Genomic DNA, 24,328 nt, shown 5'->3' with positions numbered 1-24,328 from the left:
ACAGCCCTCATAAATTAAGATAGGGAGAGAGGAAAAGGAGACAGAGTCCAAGCTGAGTATCACTAGCAATTCAGACCAAGTTTCCTACTTTAACCTCAACTCCCTCTCCTGATTTACCCCCACCACAACCCACCAGGCTGGAAGCAATCTCACTCCGGCTTCATAAAGCACTTGTGTTTGATGGCTATGATTCAACGAATCTTATACTTTGCTTTCTATTACTTATTCATTTGATTTACCTCTTTTACCATGTTTTAATCACTTTTATACCTCCTTAGATGCTCAATAAGAATTTGAACGAATCAGAGGAAAAAAGAGTTTCTTACATCAACAAACACTATCAGGATAGTGAAAAGACAACCCACAAAATGAGAGAAAATATTTGCACATCATATATATGGATATTCAGAATATATAAAGAACTCTTACTCAACAATAAAAAGACAACCTAGCTTAAAAAAAAAATGGGCAAAGGATCTGAATAAACAGTTCTCTAAAGAAAATATACAAATGACCAACACACACACAAAGAGATGTTCATCACTGGTCACTAAGGAAATTAAAATTAAAACCACAATGAGAGACTACTTCACATGCACTAGGATAGCTATTTAAAACAGTGAAGAAGAGAGAGGGAAACCCTCCCTCAGATACTGCTAGTGGAATTTAAAATGGCACATCAACTAAAGTTAAAAATATGGAAAGTTCAACACTCTTCTTTAAGGAGACAAACATTCCAAGAATGTACTAAGCAGTAAAATCAAACACTTACTTGTTTTTTTTTCAGTTTAAGGATCTGCTGCTCTACTTTCGCAATTTCTCGATCTACACGATCCATACTCTGTATTAACTCTTCCTTTGAAAGTTTTGAAGGTGAAGCATTTTGATCATCCCCACATGGTTGCCCAGAGATTGGAGAGGAAGGAGCTTCATGTTTGACTCCAAATGCCGGGTCCTTTAAAGAAGAAAATCAAGAACAAATGGTTTCTCACTAAAGATCAATGTCAGCATCAAGAGTCTCTTAACGGGGACTTCCCTGGTGGTCCAGTGGCTACGACTCTGGTTCTCAATGCAGGGGGCCAGGTTCAATCTCTGGTCGGGGAACTAGATCCCACATACCACAACTAAAAGATCTCACGTGCTGCAACTAAGACCCAGTGCAGGCAAACAAATAAAAATATTTTTTAAAAAGCATGATGGGTTCATTAAAAAAAGATTCTCTTAACTGAAAAAAAGTGCGTTTTAAAACTTAGCAAAGCCATGTGTGCTCCCTTTCTACACAGTAGCCTATAGTAGCAATTTTCTCCCTTCTTTCCGCCCACCCTCCCTGTCTCTCTCTCTCACACACACACTCACATACACACACCACTGATGTTCACAGTTCAGACATATCCCTGAAGATCCTAAAAGCTATACAGGTTGAGGTGGTTAAGTGGCCAACCAGCCTTTACTACAATACTGAGACATACAGAGAATTTCTGCAAAAATAATGATGTAATCACAACAAAGGAAGATGCCAATTTCTCAGCCATTTTGTCGCAATGCCACTCCAAAACATCTGAACACACGCACTCTGTGTGTCCACCCAACTTAACAGCTACAAATGGCCATTTCTATCAGAAGTTTTCAGGGTTTCCAAGGGCTAATACTGATGTACATAAGTCTGGGGAATGACCTAGAACTTTTGTTGCTTTGATCACCCTCAATAAAGAGCAACTAAGCCTGCCCGCCCCACAGCACATGTTAGCATCTCTCCAGCCAAATGTACCTCCTCACTCCAGCTCCATACTGAGCAGGGACTACAGTAGACTGAAGGCCTCCACCCAAAACCTACCACCCTGCCAATACACGCATGCACACTCACACAGCCTACTCATCTCCAGTACAAGGTGAAGATGTGAGCAATACTGCAAAGCATATGAATTTCAGATTAAGACACTGGTTCTCTTTAGGCTGTAAGAAGTCTAGAATAAGCACAGTTCGTAAGACCAGAGGGCCCTCAATGTATTAAACAATGACTAAGTAACTGAGAAAAAATAGTTCTAACCAAGAATGCACTTAAATATACCCAGATAGTTGTTCCAAAACACCATGGAACAGAGATTAACTAAAACGTAACATGTATATTCCTGAAAAATCTGATATTCTGTAACATAATATAGCTAAATTAAGGCTTCTGGGGAAAATGGGATTATAGTTATTACTTAAAACCTGTAAACTTTGCAAGCAGAGCATTAACAAAACAACAGCAATTCTAATAAAATAGTACTGTCAAAGCTCCAATACCATTTGCATTCAGACTACAGTTAATCCTTTGATAGCTGTAAACCCTGCAGTTTATGCTTCCTCTGTTAATCCTTTGGGTCATTTGCTTCCAGTTCAAAACAGCACACTTCATCATAATGTTAATAAAAATCAGATTTGCGGTATAAAGACTTTGCTGTTGTTTAGTCACTAAGTTGTATCTGATGTTTTGCTACCCCATGGACTGTAGCCCACCAGGCTCCTCTGTCCATGGGATTCTCCAGGCAAGAATACTGGAGTAGGTTGCCATTTCCTTCTCCAGGAGATGTTCCTGACCCAGGGATCAAACTCATGTCTCCTGAATTGGCAGGCAGATTAACCTTTAAAAACATAAAAGGACAGGAAAAAAGGTCTCACAGTTTCTTTTCGACATTCCAATCTTCATTAGTTAGTTAAACACTGAAAAGCAGAGCAGTTCTTGAACTAACTAAACTAGCTACTACCTGCACTAAATGAAAACCACTGATAGATGCAGACTTTTCAAATCTTTTTAAGGTCTTCATCTATCTAGAAGGCTAATTCTTAATTATGAAAGCTTGATCTTTACAGCTCTAAAACATTCACGTGCAACAATCATTCACCATGGATTTCCATGTTACATTAACATCATTCTCTTACATATGCATATGAAATCATTTGTGTTACAAACACATATAATACCAAAACAGATTACATTTCGACTCAGCAGATTTTGAAAATGCTCCTCAGGTGATACTGTCTGACCTGTGCCCTAAGAACTACTATTACAGATCAATATTTCCCACTGACTCCATCTCTAGTTAAATATTTAACAAAAAACAAATTCCTGTTTACAGTGCCTATCATCTGACAGGCACTAGGCAGAAAGGTAAACAAAACAGGCTTGCCATCAGGGAGTTTATAATTTTGTGCTGGGACATTCTGTTAGCTACTTGAGGCGGGGAAAGTTAAATTTCTATCCCACATATCACAACGAAAGCCAAATAATAATATTTATATAAGATTTATTAACAAATCACAAGTAGCTTCAAACAAAAGGTATTCATATTATACTGAGCACAGGAAAGTCAACAGCAAAAGACATTAAAAAAACATCGATGAATCAAAATAAAGAACAATTTTCTCTTTAACAAAATAGGAATAAATTTACAAGGCAAACGGGAAAAATAATTTGCAAAACGTGAACTCTAACAACTCAACATAAAATAAAAAACACATCAACAGAAAACTAGACAACAGATATGAAAAGCAACTCATAAAACAGGAAAAAAGGAAAAATAAATGAAAAAATGTTAAATTTTAATAACTTAGAAAATAAATGCAAGTTAAAAATTTATCAAACTAACAATGATCTTTTTAAAGAATGTAAATATGTGGTTTCAGGAAGGACACACAGCTACCGGGTGCTCTTACATCATGCTGTCGGCAGTAAGAACTGGTTTTCCACCTTTTCAGGGCAAACTGGATACACCCAGGAAAACCTTGAAATACGCTAACAGGAATTTACCTTAAGGAAGTAAATAAGAATGTAAACCAAAAAAATGAACCTAGGGAATTCCCTGGTGGTCCAGTGGTTAGGTCTCCACACTTTCTCTGCTGAGGGTACAGGTCTGATTTCCTGGTTGGGGAACTAAAATATCACAAGCTGAACACAAAAAAGAAACGAACAAACAAAAAATCAAGCTAAGAAAAATATGTCATTATTCTAATGAACAAGCAGGTAACCTACATGTGTGACGAGTTATTTTATATCCATACATGGAATATGACCGAAAATACAACTGTAAACTTAATGACACAAAATGAACCTCAGAACCTATTTAAGCAAAAATAAAGTCATACACAATGCACAAAGTAAGCACAATAAAATGTGCACAATTATTAACAACAAACTGGTGAGACAAACTTTTTCCTTCAAGCTTATCCAATTTCATTCTTCTATAACTGAAGAGAAAAACTAACAAATGCTAACCCTTTCAAAATCCCAACTTCTAAAATAAAAGGAAAGTCATGACTTACAGCTTAGGCAGGAAAGAAACAGGACTAGGAATCAGAGGTCATGGGTTTTCATTTCAACTCAGGAAACACTACCTAGGTCACTTAGTTTTTCTTAACATCTGTCTTCTCTACTATAAAATGGAAATCAGCTGTACTCTCATCTAATATAAATGGATGAAGTTTAAGCTCTCTGCCAAAAAAAACTATAGCTATAAATTACATTTATGTTCATTTATTCAGCCTTGCAAGACCTTTACTCACTTCATTCTTTCCTTCTTTTTTAAATGCTGCAAACATTCCTTATAAACCCACAGACTATAATACAGATATTTTACATGGTAAAGTGGGTCTCAATATTCCTAGGAGTTAAGTTCATTTCTAGCTCATCACAAAGAGATTTACCCACCCAACTTACTATTTTTAAAATTTCAAATTTACCTAAGAGTTGAGAGACTAGTATCATGGATTCAATTACCCTTCATCTAGCTTCACTAACTGTAACATATTGCTATATTTGCTTTCTCTCTCTGTATACATATACATATACCTACATTTTTTTTCCAGTTGATCTATTTGAGAATAAAGTGCAAACATATTTATTGTCTTTTATTTAAATCACTGTTCAGTCCATAAAAACTCAAAGAAAATGTATGGGTATTTAGTTATCTGATATTACGGTGCAAAGGGCCACTAGCCCTAAAGGCAAACAAATTTTTTTGGAAAGAGATTTAAGAACAAAAAAGCAAAGATAAAAAGATATTAATATTGATAGTAAAAGGGTTAATACTTTCTGTTAAAAAATCATTTTAAAGAATTAGTTTATTCTTTCTAAAACAAATATTTATTCTGTACCTACTAAGTGCCAGGTTAATTCCTGATCTGAAGATCTAATGACAAGCAAGATAGTTAAGTACAATAAACTGAGGAACAAAATAAAAGTATAATACAGAAACATGCACATCACCAAAGAAAGGCAAGTAACAATAAACAGAAAAGGAAAAGAGGTATAATCTTAATAGAACCTTCTCATAAACCGACAACACACAGTGTTTGAAATATCATGAGATCACTGGAAGGACTGATGTTGAAGCTGAAACTCTAATACCTTGGCCACCTGATGCGAAGAGCTGACTCAGTGGAAAAGACCCTGATGCTGGGAAAGACTGACGGCAGGAGAAGAAGGGAACGACAGAGGATAAGATGATTGGATGGCATCACCGACTCAACGGACATGGGTTTGGGTGGACTCCGGGAGTTGGTAATGGACAGGGAGGCCTGGCGTGCTGCGGTTCATGGGGTCACAAAGAGTCGGACACAGCTGAGCAACTGAACTGAACTGATTGCTGTTGTTTAGCCACTCAGTCATGTCCAGCTCTTTTGCAACCCCATGAACTACAGCCCACCAGGATCCTCTGCCCATATCATTTCCTAGGCAAGAATCCTCGAGTGCGTTGCCATTTCCTTTTCCAGGGGATCTTTTCCCAACCCAGAGATTGAACTGGCACCTCCTGAATTAGAAGGATTCTTTACCACTGAGCTACTGTCATGAGATTAGAGCTCATATTAAAAGTAGTTATCACTAAGAGAATAAAAATTTTTCTTTACAAAAATTATAAGCATAGTTAAACCTTACCTAAAACATGTCTTCTCCCATGTAGTAAGTTAATAAACTGCAACTGAATTTAAGGGGATTATTTAAAATTCAATTTAATAGAACTGTGACAGTCTTGAGTAGCTCTGACTACATTTTACAGCCCAGCAAGCCAGTACAAAATGCTTGAGAGTCATTCAATAGCAATTTTTCTTTACAGCAGTCCTCAGATTGTTTCTCATTCACCAAAAAGTCAAAAGTACTGACTTTAAAGTCTGGAGTATTAAGTCTGTGGCTTTTTAGTTTTGTTTAAACAAAATTTTTACTTTCCCACAGCACTAACCTTTGGTGAATGGAATAACTGGTCTTTCTTTTAGGCACTGTGCCTGAATATGGCTAAATACACATTTCAGACCGACAACTCCACACGGTAAGAGAACAAATATTTACCTTCTTAGCATCTGCAGAAGACCTCAACCCTTCTGGCAACGTGTGCACTAAAGGTAAGACCGCAGCGCTGACCCGCTGGAAATGGGAATCAGAAAGCTGCTCCAGACGCGGTCTCTTGGAGTCCAGTGAATCATGATCCCCTGGGGAAGGGCCTGGGTGAAACTGCTCATAGCCAGTTCTCCTTTCTTGAGGCCTAACACACACAGAGAAAAGAATCACTTGAAAATGTTTAAGTAATGTACAACTTCATGCTAATATCCCTGGTTGAACTTTGAAATGAATGAGCAGTTACACTTACTTTCAAAGTGAAACCACCCCCACCCCAGGAGAACACATACCTCACTATTAAGTCCTATTAAAGTTCTGATTCTAACAGAAAAGTTTCTTCTTTTCTACTAGAAAAGGGGAGGTAGAAGTAGAGGTGGTAAAGTAGTGAAAGATGCAAGAGAAGATTCAATTTGCAGAAAATTTAAAAGGTGCTAAAGAATATCCATAAAATAATTATTTTTAAAACCATGCCATAACAACTGAAGTAATATAATCTAGACTAGAAGAGCCACTCTGTTCAATCAATAATAAAAGCAAGCAGGGAAAAAAAAATCTTTCAGCAACTGCCACATGGAAAGATAAATGCCTTGAGTTGTGAGGTTATTATCAAGACTTAAAAACAAGTGTCTTGAGAGGGAATGCAATATTGCTTTGAACACGTAATTCTGACCCTCAAAACATGCTTTCTGTCTTATTTCCCCAAGTACCTAAGTATCTTGAAGGTCAGGAATCTGGTTTCAATTTCCTTACATGATATACTGTATAGAGTATTTACAAAGTATTTCCAGACGCGACATTTTACTTGTGGCCAAGGTTTAAATGAACATCTCACAAAACAACTTTTCATTTTGAAGTTAATCATGGGGTTTTGTTTTTAGTATAGGTGATAAAACAAACCCTGAGGTTGATAATTTCATAATACTTCAAAAATCTGAAATCTTGATTCAAGACATAAGATCCCATTGTCTCCGTAAAATTCACAATGATATCACAAAAAATACTGCAATAGAAAGTTTCAAGAATAAGACAAGGATGACAGTTTTACCCACTTGTATTCAATATCGTATTGGGAGTTATCAGAATATTAGGCAAGAAAAAGAAAGAAGCATCCAAACTGAAAAGGAAGAAGTATTTCTATTCACAAATGATATGATCTCATATGTGGAAAACTCTCAAGAAACCACAAAAAATGTTAGAGCTAATAAATGAATAGGGTGAAATTATGAGATTTAAAAAAATCAACATGTAAAAATCAGCTATATTTCTATACATTGACAATGAATAATCTGGAAATGAAATTAAGAAAACAATTCCCCCCCCCCAAAAAAATTCCATTTATAATAGCATCCAAAAGAATAAAACAGGAATGAATTAGACCATGGAAGCCCAAGACTTACACACTGAAAAATCACAAAACATTGCTAAAAGAAATTAAGGAAAATTTAAACAGTGAGACATCCCATTTTCATGCACTGAAAGACAATATTGTTAAGATAACAATACTACACAAAGCTAAGTATACATTCAACATAATCTCCAGCAAAGTCCCAACAGTGTTTTTTTGAGACATTTAAAAAAAAAAATCATAAAATTCATGGAGATGGGAATTCCCTACTGGTCCAGTCGTTGACTCAGTGTTTTCACTGTCATGGGCCCGGGTTGGATCCCTGGTCAGGGAACTAAGATCCCACAAGACAGGTGGCGCAGAAAAAAAAAAAATTCATGTGGAATCTCAAGGGATTGCAAACAGCCGAAACAACTGTAGAAAAAATATATATATAAAGTTGGAGAACTCACACTTTGCAATTTCAAAACTCACTACAAATATAAAATAAGCAAGAGTATGATACAGCCAGAAGGGCAGACCTACAGACCAACAGAATACAACTGCTGCTGCTGCTGCTGCTAAGTCGTGTCCGACTCTGTGTGACCCCATAGATGGCAGCCCACCAGGCTCCCCCGTCCCTGGGATTCTCCAGGCAAGAACACTGGAGGGGGTTGCCATTTCCTTCTCCAACAGAATACAACTAAGAGCCTAGAAATAAACTCTCACATCTCTCTCAGTCAGCCTCACCAAGGCTGTCGAGACCCTCCCACAGGCAAGGACAATCTCTGCAACAAACAGTGCTGGAGAACAGAATTTCCACACACACAACAATCAAGTTGGACTCATAATGGATTATAAATTCAAAACTTAAAAACTCCTAGAAACAAAATATAGGGAAAATCTCCTGACCTTGGACTTGGTAGTGAATTCCTGGATATCACACCAAAGGTAAGGCAACAAAAGAAAAATGTAGATGACTGGACTTCATCAAAATGAAAAATTTTAGTACATCAAAGAACACTATCATGAGACTGAAAAGACAAACCACAGATGGGAGGAGATAACTGAAAATCATGCATGTGGTAAGGCTGCAGTATCCTGTCTGATGCCCACATTCCTTCTCCCCAGCTCTCTCTCTGACACATTCTCTCTGCTTCAGTCTACCCACCTCAAATCCACCCTCCACAGAGCAGCCAGGGGCAATCAGATAAAGGCCATGCCCCTGGATGCAGCACTGAGAACCAGGGCTGCTGTTGGCCTGCTTGGAGATTTTGTGTGGAACTTCCATAAGCAAATGCAACCCTCTAGGGTCCCTAGCTGTGGACACAATCCACAAAAGCTAACTAACTTCCAAGGATCACATTTTACCTCCAGCCACTCTGCCTGGGAGACTGACCAAAGCCAGAGGGTGAGGTGTACCCACAGCTGGAGGAGAACCCCAGGAAGCCAGGGCACAGGACAATAAGAAAAGCAGAGTGTTGAAAGCTCTCACTCCATCAAGAAATCGAACTATTCCCCATTTCAGCTTGCCAATTCTTTTTACAACAAAACTACTCATGCATAAATAAATATATAATTTACCATTTAAAATTTCAGAGAAAAATTTAAATGAACTATGAAAATCTTGGTGAAAACAAATACAATTTTATATTGGGAGTTAAGCATGAAATGCACATCTTTAACAAAGTATTTGCCTTCTAAAAACTAATACTGTATGATGGAGTGGCCACTTTGTACACAGTCTGGTAGTTTTCCAAATGGCAAACAAAAGGGGCCAGCATCTAATCCAGGAGTTCCACTCCTAGTATGTGACCAAGAAAAGGGGCATATGGAACTTCCCAGGTGGCACTAGTGGTAAAGAACCTGCCTGCCACCGCAGGAGATGACGGAGACAAGGGTCTAATCCCAGGGTGGGGAAGATCCCCTATCCACCCTGGGATTCTTGCCTGGAGAATCCCATGGACAGAGGAGGCTGGTGGGCTACAGTCCATGGGGTCACAAAGAGTCAGACACGACTGAAGCATGCACGTGGAGTATAAAGGGGTATATAGACAGCCAAAGAAAAATCTGTGCTTGGATGTTCACAGTAATATTATTCACAACAGTCACAAAGTGCAAACAACTCAAATAGCTATCAACTGATGAAAAGAAAGATAAAATGTAGTACTTCCAAAACAACAACAACAAAAAAAAAACTCCACCAGATTTCACACTAAAATATCTCTGCAGACTCTTAACTTTAAAATTTCCTACATTTTACAGACTTTCATCATCTCATGAATGGAGGAGCCTGGTGGGCTGCAGTCCATGGGGTCGCTAAGAGTCGGACACAACTGAGTGACTTCACTTTCACTTTTCACTTTCATGCATTGGAGAAGGAAATGGCAACCCACTCCAGTGTTCTTGCCTGGAGAATCCCAGGGACGGGGGAGCCTGGTGGGCTGCTGTCTATGGGGTCGCACAGAGTCAGACACAACTGAAGCGACTTAGCAGCAGCAGCAGCATCTCTTAGTACCATCTTTAAATAGCTTTAAAGCGAATTTATCAAATGCATTTTTTATTGTAATAAACCTTCACTTGGGGTAATATAAAGTTCATAGCTATTTAAAATACTGGCCCATGAAGATCAATCAGAATTATAATTTATTGTGTTTATTCCCAGCTGAGGGAGACTCTTGTCCAAAACAAAATTAATTTCACTTAAATTTTAATATGTATAAATATGAATTGACCTCTCTGAATTTCTGATTCTCTGAATTTCAGAGAATCTTTTATAGTATCTGAAACTACCTCAGTTGTTCTGTACCTAGTTAATTAAACATCCAAATACTCTCCAAATACTCTAAGTGTTGTGTGTTAGTCGCTCAGTCATGTTCGACTCTTTGCAACCCCACAGACTGTAGCCTGCCAGGCTTCTCTGTCCATGGAATTCTCCAGGGAAGAATACTGGAGTGGACTGCCATTCCCTTCTGGGCTAATTTTTCCAATGAAATCTAGAAAACATGATAAATGATATTCACACAGAAATAACTCTTTTTGTAAGTGCTATGTTTATAAAATAATAAACATTTGCTAACAAAAAAATTCCAGGAATATATTAACAGAACTAAGTAGCAAATCACCCCAAATCCCACCACATAACAATAGCTGTAATCAGGGGTGAGTTTCATTACCAGACATCATTTATTTCTACACACGGATATATGGACATACAGGTAAAAATAAAACAGAAGAATCACATAGAGTATTTTTTAAATACAGAATAGTTGGTTTATTTTATACAGATACATATATGAGAAAAAATTGAAATAAGGCTTAAAAATAGAAGGAATTACTACATTCCAGTTAAATATTCCTTTAATGCAAGAAATCAGTTCCTTAAAAATTCTTTCTAAAGGGTGAAAGTGAAAAGGGTAAGGAAAATAATTATGAAAATCACTGAGAAGAGGAATTTTTTTTTAACCTGTTTTCCTTTTTAGAATTCATCAAATCACTCCAGGCACACTTTTCAAATGCATATCTTTAAACATTCTTCCAATACTTATCATATCTCTGATTTGGGACACTTATATTATTTTACTTTGTCAAGACTGAGTACTAACATCCGCTAAGGAACCATGATTCCATGATTCCGGGAGATGTCTCATATGGACCCTCACTTGAATGGGTTTATGGCTACTGTAATCCTTTGGCCATGGCTTCCATTCCTTATTCAACTGGGTTCCATCTCTGAGAAATTCTTCAAGATGCTTTAAATACTCAGTGTTTTCAGGTCTAAAAATGTCTGCCTATTGCTTTTAAACATGTCTGATATAATATTTTTGGATCTCAGTTTCTTCTCCTCAGAACTTGGTAGCTATTGCTCTGTCAGATTCTTTTCTCTTATCAAGGACTTGTTCTGATTGCTAGATTCCTGATTCTTTTACTTATCCTTAAACTTTAATAATAATTCAACCAGGATCTGTCTCAGTACTGATCATCCTGTGCAAATTTTTCCTGGAGCAAGATATGTCCTATCAACCTACAGATTTCTTCCCTCATGTTAAAGGGGAAAAAAGGTGGTTTTTGTTTTTTTTTTTAATTATGAGTATCATTTCCTTTCCCTTACTAGGTTTTCCACCTAGGAAACACATGTGCTTATGACATGCTGGATGATTTTAATTTGCCCTCCGTATTTATCTGCCTCTTTCTAATTGCTTTGATCTCTCTGTCCTTTTCTTCTGCCTTCACTCTGATCATCTCAAGACCTTTCTTCCAGAACAAAGGTCTGACTTTCAGCCACATCTATCTTATCCCTTGTTCCCTTTCACTTTATATACAGAATTTAAAATGTGGCCTTGGGGGTAAAGGAATGTCCAATCTCGCTTTATCTGATACAGTTGTCTTACTTTGTTTTTAAATACTTCATTATTAATTTTAAGTTCTTAAGTGCACAGCATTCATACAGCATGTTCTTTGTTTTTCGTCTTCTTTACACACAAGGGTCTTTGTTTTTGGAACAGTGCGTTGCTTGAGTCTTCCTTTTCAGGAGAATGCGTTCCTCGTTCATGACATCCTTTACCCTCCTGCTCAGGCAGACTATGAGCAGCCTTACACAGACTCACTGTGTGATAAAGAATGGGGCGGGGTGGGGGGGTGCGGTTTCCTTGCTCATCTCCACCTTGCCTGGTATGCGTTTATCTACAGATGGAGGACTGGATATGGCTTTCTGTATAATTCTCTACAGCCTGAGGAAACAAGAGAAATGGGGCGAGTCAGGGGAAAACTCAACTGGGGCTATGATCCTTAGCCTTGGCTCCACCAGTCACCCATGTAACCAGTTTTGAGGGCTCTGGCTCAGCACTTTGCAAAGTGGCACCTATAACTATCCTTACCACAGGATGGTATAATGAGGATTCCTAAGTCAACCGATCACCACATCACCACCTCCACTTGCATTATCCCAAATCAGGGGCAATCATGAGAAATCCTAGGACTGTACTAACCTTTCTTTCTTCAACACTGCTTCTTTGACAGTAGAAGCAGGAATTAGTAGGCCAAGCTGTGCAAGATTCTTCTTATTTCTTCCTTGAATGCCACTCTTCCAAGTTGATGGCAGTGGCTGTATCCTTTCCTTCTTTATGTGCAGGGTGCACTTTTAGCCCTTTCTTAAAAAAAAACTATCTTCGTATATTTGCTAGACAGCAGAGGAGAGTGATCTGATTTCTCTCCATAATCTTCGCCAAGAAATACATTTTACAATGATTTTAAACATGGCTGAATAATTTCAAACTTTTTATCATCTTAAAACCTAAACAATAAACATACTTTTTAAAATAGGAAATCAGGTTCTTTATGAAACTGCTAAAACAAGGACTCAAGAAAGGTGATTTACTAAAGGCAGTTATATTTCAAAATACTTTAGATTAAGAGTGAGAATAGGAAAAAAAACACGGGGCGGGGAGGCATGGAATTGAGTAAAAGACCACAGAGACAGTAAGGACACTGGAGAGAATGAGTATCTGACATGGATGAGACCAACATTAGCTGACAAAATACCCACTATCCTTTGCAGACAATGTCTTGTTATCCTCATTTTTACAGGTAGAAATTTAAGGTCTGAGGAGTCTAAATCACTGACTAGCAACACTGGCTGTGAATAAGAAAGACCTGGGCCTAATCCCAGGGACTAATTTAATTATTCTGAGATAAGATTGGGTATCAAGCTCTTAAATTGCCCCAGGTGCTCCTAATATGTAGGGTGAATTGAGAACACCAGCTTATATAATGTGACCAAGGCCCCAAGAGCTGACCAGGATTCAAATCTAGGTCTATTGGACTGCCCTCTGCACAGCATTAACTCTGAATTCTGGAAACAAGGTTTTAAGAGTTTATAAACTATTATTGACAACTACTCCAAAAGGTCAACAAATATAAAAGCACTCAAAATACAACTGTAAATGACTAATCACAGCTTGGTTAATAAGACTATTAAGACTAAATATAACACTGAATTGAAAGTAATAAAATAAATGACACACGTGTGGAGTTTCCACATACTTCCCAAGTTCAGTCCTGGGTGAAAACACGAAGAGAACCTGTTACCTGTCAGAACCCGGGTGAAACTCTGAAAGTAGGGAAGGCCTCCTGCGAAGCTGCTGCTGCTGCTGCTGCTGCTGCAAGAGCTGTGACGCCTGACTGACTTCAAGATGAGAAGAACGGTAATCAGGGACCGCAAACTCCTGGTAGTAAAATAGTCACACATTAATTATTAACCAACAAGCAAAAAGCATCATGCAACCAAAGCAAGGGCAAGTGTACAAAGGCAGTTATGGTCCAATAAGCTTGGGAAGAAGCAGCAATGGTGATTGCAATGCTTCACTGACCTAATTCTCTTCCCATAACCTAAAACAATCAACATTAATTGTGTATCACTCAAAAGAATTCAAAATGAAATTTCGTGTTCAACCTGTGTTTGATTTATTCTTCTAATAACGAATCACAGTAACTCCTAATCTGTATTATTTACTTAATAGGATCTCAAACCCATGTGTGCAATATGAAATCCTAAAAAGTATCCCTATCTTAAACTGAAAATGGATAAGCTGGAAGGGTCACAGAAGCCATCTAGTTAAATCCATGTATAGTTACAAGTGAAGAAACAGAGGCCTAGAGGATTAGCACGCTAGTTAAGAGTAACAGTTTCCCTCATTCTAGGTGGGTGTTTTTATTTTTTGAACAGACAAATGTAAAGGGTAAATACAGGCAAAGACAGCACTGAGGAATTTTCTCAGAACACAGTAGAGCACAAAGATATAGGAATTACAGAAGGAACGTTAGAAATCTCAGCTACAGTAAAAGGCTCTAACATTCAATATCCATCCACAGGTGAGAGGCAATATTCTAAGAAATAAAAAAGCAGCATTTCTCAGAAGTTAGAAAGGACTCAGTCCTCTCCTCAGGTTTCAAAGGGCCTAAGAGAAAAGTTGTGCATACTTTAAACATTAAACCATACTGGACATATCAGAATTTTAGAAAACCAATGATAGAGAGAAAACTCTCAGTCATAATACAGAAAAACTTGGTTTCCTACAAAGTAAGAAGGATCATAATAAAAAGACTTCTCATCAGCAACACTGAATAGAACAAAACAGACAAATACATATTCCAAGTTCAGAGGAAAACAAATCTGGAACCAAATCACCAAGGGAGTTAGAGAATGATTTCCTGAAATATGAATTTGGGTTCCCTTAAGTGCTTGGCTGAATTCCAATCTGTAATGCATAAGGAAAGCACAGTCCTGTCTTTAAAAGGCTGGACCAAGAACAACTTCCGAAGAAAGAACTATTGGAATGATAAAACAAGCAATTCCCAGAGCTCCCATAGGGCCAGTGAAAGTGAAAGTCGCTCAGTCCTGTTTGACTCTTTGCAATCCCAGAGACTGTAGCCTGCCAGGCTTCTCTGTCCATGGAATTCTCCAGGCCAGAATACTGGAGTGGGTAGCCGTTCCCTTCTCCAGGGGTTCTTCCCAACCCAGGTCCTACATTGCAGGTGGATTCTTTACCAACTGAGCCACCAGGGAAGCCCTACACATGGCCAGAGCTCATTCGAACTTCCTCCAGCCAGAGACAAGAAACCTCACTGAATACAGAAGACATTTAGTAGATACCCTAGAAGAGAAAAGTTCAGAAGTGGAGGATAGGTTTTCCCTGGTGGCTCAGTGGCAAGGAAACCACCTGCCAATATGTAGGAGACATGGGTTCGATCCCTGGTCTGGGAAGACCACACATGCCCCAGAGCAACTGAAGCCCATGTACCACAACTATTGAGCCTGTGCTTTAGAGTCTGGGAACCACAACTACTGAGACCTCGTGCCCTAGAGCCCATGCTCCACAACTAAAGAACCCACTGCAGTGAAAAGCCTATGCACCACCACTACAAAGTAGCTCCCATCTGCCACAACTAGAGGAAAGCCCATGCAGCATCAAAGACCCAGCATAGCCAAAAATAAACAGATAAAATTATTTTTAGTTTTTTTAAAAAAAGAAAATACAGGGGAAGGGAACATTTCCCAGGCTAACACTCCTAACAGGCTGAATGCTCTCCTCTTAAGATCAGAAACCAGGCAAGAACGTCCACTCTCACCTTCTACTCAACTTGGAATGGGGGGGGGGGGGGGTAGGAGGGGGGGGGCAGGAGGGGTGGTGGGGCAGGCTTTTAGCCAGTGCAGTAAGTAAGAAGGAGAACAGACACCTAGTGTGAAAACAGAAGAGCAAAGCTGTCTTTATTCTCAGGTTACAGTATCATCTACACAGTTAATCCTGGGGCATTCATAAAAAAGTAGGAAGTAACAAGTAATTTTGCAGGACAGAAGATTAATAAACATAGCAGCAGTGAACTGAAAACTGAAATTTAAAAAGCAGCACCAGTTACAACCCAACAAAAATACTAAATATTTAGGAATAAATGTGACAAAAGAGGTTCATGACCTGTACACTGAAAACTAAGTGACTGGATACATACACAAATTGTGGTATATCCATATCCAGCAATAAAAAGAAATTACCAAGATGTGCCAGAACACAGATATATTTCAAAAATATGAGACAGAAAAGAAGCCACTGACAAAAGCATTTATGTGAAATTCAAGACAAAGGCAATCTGTCGTGATGGGAAGCAGATGGGTATCCTGGGAGCTGAGATCTGTAGGAGGTGGGGGAGGGGGCCTGAGCTGGACAGGGAATAAGGGAACTTCCTGGAGTGGCGGAAATGCTCTCTCTTCATTTTGGTGGTAGTCTTATAGGTGTATGAAGCTGTTAAAATGTACACATACAATGAAATGTTATTATATATAAACTAAACCCAAAGTTGATTTAAAAACAGCAGCAGCAACAATACGCTAGGAAATCAGTAATCAGATGAACAGCACTGAGGCAGTAAGGACACACAACCCAAAGCCAACACCTAATCACGGTTAAGAACCTCAGCGAAGAGTAGAGAGTGACTTCTTCAACCAAAAAGGGCATCTGCAAAAAACATGAAACTAATGACCATTTCATCTCTTCCCATCTCTTTTTTCAAAGCTTACACTCATGGCCCTGGCCGGCTCCAAGCTGGTAATTTCATCTCTTTTTCACAAGGTGAAACAATCACACAAACTCATCTTCCTACCATCAAATCTCTCAAGAAGAGAGAAGTTCTTTTAACAGGTCACAAATAATACCAGTAGCTACATGAACACACATATAGAAAATCTAAGCTCGAGACCTGGCTCTCACTGAAGACACCAAGTCTTCCATCCAGCTTAATGCTCAACCAGAACCTGGTGCATAAACATAGGTCTTAACTTAGAAACTCTAGGTCATTGACACTCTATCAACAACTCCCACCATCAGAAGCAGAGACATGGCCAATTCCTGGAATCTGGCATAAAGCCACAGTAAGAAGATAAATATAATTAATCCTTAACCTTTGAGAATGGTTCCTGCCATTATATATATACACACACACATATATATATAATTGTGTTTGGTTTCTGATCAACAAATGTATTACATAGGAAAAGTAGAGAGAAACATAGAATATATACACAATTTGCGTAATATCTGTTCCTTACCTGCTGGTGACGGGTGCTGGGAAAGGTATATTGAACAGAGTGGGGAGGATACCGACTTTGTTCTGTGCTGAATGCTCCTTGATTGGGAGGATAACCTGAACTTGACATTATCAGTAACGATGTCCTCACCAGGTTGTGAGATCAAGTGCAACAAACAATCATGCATCTGGGAAATCACCTGTACAGGATGGGGAAAAAACAGAAACGATAAGAACTAATGCACCAAGGGTGCTTCTAATAACTTATAACCATACCTGCATAAACAAAACCACTATTATCAGTAAAGCTTTCTCCCATATATTAATACTTACTCAATATAACAGAAGTTACAAGGGCTTTAAAACCAGCAATGGGTCTTTTCCTCTATACTGAAAAGAAGATTTTTTAACATATCACAAATAAAACCAGTAGCTACATAAAGTGAACACATAAAATCTTAACTCAGGAGCCAGCACACAGCAGCAGCTTAGTAAATACCTTTCAATAATGATCTGAGACACAAATATTAAACATTACAAAAACAAAAATCTATGGCTGTAAAACTGTAAAAAGTCAATTATTAAAAGGATTCAGGAAAAGTTATAAAGGTTAAGTGTTTGTGCAGAGGAAATATTGTCTTTATTCAATAATTCGGCCGCAAAAAGTCAGCCTAAGAAGACACTAGGGATAGAAAAGCTTTCAAGGAAGAAAAAACAGAGCCTATCACTTCAAGAAAACTACTGCCCCCTTTTCTCTTTAATTAGAGTTTCAACAAACCTGTATCTGCCACCATTAGCCTGACAGCTTCCCCACATTTAAAGACTTTCCAGCAAGATTGGTGGTGATATTAACAAATGTTGAGGTTTTGATATTACACAATGAAATGTAAAGATCTGTAGAAATCAATGAATCAGTATTTTCCAAATGACCCAAACAGAATTATAAGATTATGCATAAATAAAACATTTGAAGTCAACACATTTTACCACAATAAGTTGCAAGACAAACCAATAAATGTTTATTGTGACAGAATATGAAAGGTTTACTGATATGGCTTCAAATTCTACACAGTAACTAACCTACAAAACCTTACCACTTGTCTGGTTTGGGTATGATATCAAAGAATACCCACAGTTATCTTAAAAGGCTATTAAAATACCCTTCCCTTTTCCAAATACATATCTATATGAGGCTAGCTTTTTTTCATAAGCTTCCTTCAAAACAACCTATCACAGGACTAAAACACAGAAGAAGAAATGAGAATCAAGCAATCTTCTTTTCAGATACTGAAGAAGTTTGCAAAAATGTAAAACAATGTCACTCTTCTCAAACTTTGTTTTATTTTGGAAAATACATTACATTAACATTTGGGCTTATATTATTTTTAAATAAATGTGTTTTGAATTTCCCCATTTTAATAGCTAATATGGTAAATATCAACATATATAATCCACATAAGCAAAAGCTCTTTGGAGTCCCAAATAATTTTCACGGGTATAAAAGGACTCATGAGACCAGCAAGTGTGATGGTCACTGGCCTAGAGAATTAGGTTGTCTCCAGACTGACTGACAGCCACAGAGGTGAGTCACGCCAGGTCCCTGACTTCTCATAGAGGCCCTGGCCCTGTCAAATGGTGGCTTCAACCCAATGTTTGTGTCAAGTGAACCACTCTATGGGGCAGGGTTGTACCAATCAGATTCTCCTCCAGGTATCTGAACTGAGAAGGTCAGTTATTGCAAAGTGGTCAGAGTGGGAGTGAAGATGAGCCAAAGGACATGTCAGAGTAGTTAAGAGAGGAGTAGAGGGCGTCAGCCTAGACACAGGCCAGAACAGGATGCAGAGAGCAGGGGTGCCCCCGAGACACACCAGGAACTGCCTCAGGCACTGTGCTCCAGAATCAGCTCCCAGGAAGAGGTACTTTGCTTCTTTCCTTCTCCCTGGATTCCTGTTCAACTGCCTACGTAATCTCACAGTGAGTGCTCTTTGCTTAATACAGGTGGAGTAAGTGTTTACATCTTAGTATCACAAGATCTCAACTTAAGTCCCCAAATAACTACACAAACCTTGGAATACTCTAAATGTCAGGTCCATCAACTGATGGAACTGATGAGGAACTGATAGATAAAATCGGGTATATTCACAAAAGGGATTATTATTCTGCCATGAAAAAAAAAAAACAAAGCATGATACAAGCTATAGCTTGAACAAACTCTGAAACATAATGCTAAGTATAAGACGCCAATCATAAATGACTGTGATTCCTTTCATATGAAAGTCCAGAACAGCCAAATCTATAGTGACAGAAAGTAGATTAGCAGCTGCTTAGATATACTGAGATATATATATAAGAAAATAAGAAAAAATGATCACAATGGAAACATGAAAACATGACAGAATTATGGGATTAACAAAAGAAATAAAATTAATGAAGGCAACCTGAACAAAGACAAGAAAAGTAAAACAAATTGGCAAAATATTTAAAAAAATAATGCCTAGTGTTGGTGAGGGTTTGGAGGAAAAGGTACTGTTTCACAACATGACTGGTGTGTTGGTAAACTGGGTACAGACTGCTTTCTAAAGAAGAATAGCAATTTGTGCAGTATCAGCCCTGAAAATATGCACATTCTCTACCATAGCAACTCGGCTTCTAGGCTTCTAGGAATTCATTTGGTTATTCAATAGACATATCCAAGATGAATGCTTGAGGCAGGTTCTCAAGGAGCTGCCCTAAATATACAAGAGCTTAGAAAATTGTTTTGCTAAAAGTTTAACTAATGAGGGACTTCCCTGGTGGTCCAGTGGTTAGGAATCCTTGCAACGCAGGAGAAGCAGGTTCGATCCCTAGTCAGGAAACTAAGATCCTACATGCTGCAGGCCAACTAAGCCCACATGCCTCAAATAGAGAGCCCACCTGCTGCAACTGCAGAGAGAGCGCACCACAATCAAGACCTGACACAGTCAAAAGTAAGTGGTTTTTTTTTTTAAAGTTTAGTTAATGAAAAATTTTACTTACAACATGACAAAAAAGTTCTTATAAATGAGAACATTTTGCTTTATAAAAGTATAATTTGTATACACCACTACCACTTGATTTTTCATGTATTGTCTATCATATCTTCACAAGAATTTAAGGCTAAAGGCAGAAACATCATGTACATATTCAGCAAACATCTACTGAGCTGTATACTCTGTCAGCACTGCTCTAAATGCGGGCACAGAACAGGACCAAGACAGGCCATCTTATTTTGAGGAGACACAGACACTAAGTAACCACAAGCACTAAGATAAAGTGTTATAAATAAGACAGGATCGGAGAAGGGGAAGGGAGACATGCCTGGCAGGTAAAAAGCCAGGATGACCACACGCCCCAATTTTCTGAAACACCCAACTTACAACTACTGTCCCCGCGCAGTTATTAACCATGTTCCATTTCCCTCTCAAGACTGTTCCAGTTTGGGTAACACATTATATTCTAGATGACTTTTGAGCCCAAGCCTTGAAAAGACCAGAGCATTTAGTGGAGAGAAACTAGAGAAACCCTAAGGCAAAGCGAGGAGGCAGAGGAAGAGTGAGGGAGAAGGTGACCGAGGCCATGGGGTTCTGCTGGCCATATGTGTGACCTTCATGGTACAAACATTTTCTTTTGGCCTTCTCAACTCATTTCATCTTTCCGAAGACCTTTTCTACCCCAAACTTTAAAAATATTCTACATTCCCCTCTTACACTTTCTTAAAGCTTTTAAACATACATTGGGCTTCCTTGGTGGTGCAGAGGTTAAAGCGTCTGCCTGCATTGCAGGAGACCTGGGTTCGATCCCTGGGTCGGGAAGATCCCCTGGAGAAGGAAATGGCAACCCACTCCAGTGTTCTTGCCTGGAGAATCCCATGGACGGAGGAGCCTGGTGGGCTACAGTCCATGGGGTCGCGGAGTCGGACACGACTGAGCGACTTCACTTTCACTTTCACGCACCTTAATCATCAGAATGGGTCAGAAGATGGCAAGAGCCAGCTGACTGCTTCCTGCCTGCTCCCGCCAAGGTCCAAGGCACGAAAGATAGAAAATCTAAGAATTGGGAGGTTTTCAGGTTTACCCAACTAACAATGATTTTTACAGATAAGGACTCTGAAAGCAAAGAGAAATTTAAAAATTTCTCTATATCACAATCATCAATGGCAAAAATGGGAGAAGCTAGTGTTTCCTGTGATGCTGTGCTGCTTTCTCACAGGGAGTGAGCTACTCTGAGGAGCTAAAATGTATGATAGGACCACCCTTAAGACCGCCTGGGCAGCGTTCTCCTCGAATACACCTGCACTTGCCAGTGGAATCTGAAAAGCCCGCCAGGGACAGGGGAGGTTGTTTTGGTTTGGGTTTGGGGAATATGTATTATACGCACGATCTCAGAGTTTCTCAAAGCACCATAGAATACAGAGGGGAAAATCTCCTTCTCACCCCTGACCCCAGCCTCTACTCTTCCCAGTTCTCTTCCCAGAAGGCAACCAAAGTTGGTAGTTTCTGAAGTCTCCTTTACAAATGCCTACACACACACACACTTTGCCTCCTACATAAATAGGACCATGGTGGATATGTAACTGTCCAATATCTTGCTCTTATAACATAAGATCTTAACACATCTTGACAATCATTTTCATGAGTTCATAAAGACCTTCATTCTTTCTATTGCTCTAATGCATTTCACTGTATGAATGTTCAAAAATATTTTGTTTTCCAAGTAATTCTGATCTGCACCCCTGCTTATGAGATCTGAGGTCTCTGAGCTCTCCTTCCAACTCAGACATCCCAAGTAAATAAAGCTATAAATGGAATGGAGACGCAAAAGAAAAGATCTTAGCTCAAGGTCATCCAAACTTTTTTCCAACAATGGCTTACATGACGAGAAATCTATGCTGTATGGTGTTGTTTTGAAGTTGTTTTAATTTCCAGCAATGGTGAGTCCTGAGTACAACACATATTCAGATGTATGTAAAATAGTTGGTCCCTGTTTCCCTTTTATCATAACCAATCCTTCGTGACATCCTAGTTTTCTGATGTGGTTTTAGTGAAGTTTAACTTGAAATACTTTAAAAACAAAGTCAGTTACTATTGACCCAGCACAGGTGGGTAACAGAACACCAAGAAAACTAGAGATCAGCCCTTACTGGATACAAATTTACGGGTCAAACGGGCCCACCTCTGGTCACAATAATTGCAACTTGCAGCCTTCTATGAGCTGACCTCCTTCCTTAAAACTGATCCATGAGATGTACAGCAATAGTTCAGACCTCTTTGTTTTCTAACCAGCACTGTCTCCTCAAAACCTTACATGGAAGCCAAATGTATAGAATACCCAAAGAAGAAATATTCGGATTCAGAGAGAACAGGGAAACTAGGTCTCTTTTCAGCCTCCTCATCCCCGTCCCGCCTCTGACCCTCACTCCAGTCCTGGCTCACCAAGACACCTTCCACAGAACACTTGACAGTTTGCAAACAACTGAAATAAAAGAATCTGGTTGAAAGTGAAGGCTGAAGGGGAAGGAAAAACTTTAAATGGCAGTTTCCAATTTCAAGCTCAGTCCCTAGCTTCAAAACTCTTTAACTCAGTTACATGCTTGATTCATGGACTGTAAAAATTCTGTGAAATGTTTAAGAAACCTGGTCAAGGTTTTATGTCCAACTCCCTCATATCAATACATTTAATTGTATTTTCGGGTGAAAATAAAACTAGATGTCATTGTGTAAGTGACAGAAGCGCATTTTATCTGAATTTTAGAGAGAAATTTAGTACTAGCCTCCAATATTTCCCAAACAGGTAATAAAATACAGTAAAATGAAGTCAGTCTATTTAAATTTCCTTTGAATCTTCCCATACTAATGTAATAAAGACACACTCACAAACACAAAAACTGACTCAACAGGAAACTTATCTTGCAAAATTAGATTCCAAATGCAACCCTAAAAAAAAAAAAAAATTCCTTCTCCCCAGGAACTCCTGGCTTTTGGCCTACAATCTTTGCATAACCAAAACGTACTTGGATAGGTTTTCAAGGTGGCCTCGGCTATCTTGGAAAAAGTGCTAAAAATATACCTCGCTGTGGCAGGACTGCAGACGCCTCTTCAGATGAGCAAGAATGACTTCACCAAGGGTCACAAGAGAGGTGAAGTCCGTATTTCACCAAAGCAGATAAAGGACCCTATAATGTACACAATTCAATTTTCTCTTAAAGGATCATATAACACTTTCTGATACAAAAGTGTGGCAGAGGGGAATGACCTCTATGACACCACAGACGCCGATACTAAACTGAGGTAAATCCGGTATCACTGATTCTCACAAAGCAACTCAGCTAGTCCAACTCCAAATGCACATTAGGCAAGGAGAGGCTAAGACGGACCCCTCGAGTACCCAGCCACCTCTGAGAAAGCCCATCTGAGCCTATCTCTGGTCCAGCCTCCAGGAGAGAAGACAGCTAGAAACCATCCCAGTGAGCTCTGTCATTAGTGCCCAACCGAAGAGGATTTCTCCTGTAAAATAATCTAGAACATTCTTCCCTCTGGGGAAAGAAGCTACTCTAGGGGAATGCCATTAACATGGTGTTTTATTTTTGGCCTCTCTGACATAATGACATCTCATCTCAAGACAGATGAAGGGGAGCTAAAGCAAAAGGCCTTTTAGTTTAGACTACCCTACGCCCAATAAAGTAAAGCACTGAGAGGAACACATTAATATGGGCATAATCATTTCATTAATCTTAGATTCCAGGTGTTCAATAAATAATTCTCAAACGAAAACACCACCACTACTCTATCCCTACTAAGGCGAGAAAGGAAAAGGTTCCCCAGGCAGTGAGGGGCAGGAGAGAGCACTGGGGAGCTGAGGACTCTGCCATGTGGCTGCACTATACTGACCTAATTCTCTAAATTGACAACATTCACTCCTACAGTGAAAATGAGTATATTTCAAAGTCAAAACGGACAACTATTTGCAACCCTCTCCTCCATTAACACAAAAAACAGAGGTTTGAGATCAGACGCTTTCACTTTAACTTTAGCTGCTTGACC

General features: G+C 38.9%; 1 protein-coding gene across 1 annotated transcript in view; it reads right to left on the bottom strand.

The window, feature by feature from the left end:
• Positions 1 to 24,328, bottom strand: part of NCOR1 (nuclear receptor corepressor 1) — a 113,944-nt gene that overhangs the window by 81,023 nt on the left and 8,593 nt on the right. The window contains exons 2-5 of the mRNA XM_068979138.1: positions 17,293 to 17,470; positions 13,782 to 13,918; positions 6,323 to 6,515; positions 773 to 955 (exon numbers count right to left, since the gene is read on the bottom strand). Coding sequence (XP_068835239.1) covers positions 773 to 955; positions 6,323 to 6,515; positions 13,782 to 13,918; positions 17,293 to 17,400 — 621 coding nt within the window. The 5' untranslated portion in view covers positions 17,401 to 17,470. The remainder of the gene's footprint in view (positions 1 to 772; positions 956 to 6,322; positions 6,516 to 13,781; positions 13,919 to 17,292; positions 17,471 to 24,328) is intronic.

Source organism: Capricornis sumatraensis, chromosome 8 (assembly GCF_032405125.1).
Source record: "Capricornis sumatraensis isolate serow.1 chromosome 8, serow.2, whole genome shotgun sequence".
In the NCBI taxonomy this organism is placed as follows: Eukaryota; Metazoa; Chordata; class Mammalia; order Artiodactyla; family Bovidae; genus Capricornis; species Capricornis sumatraensis.
This window is presented reverse-complemented; position numbering and strand designations above follow the sequence as displayed.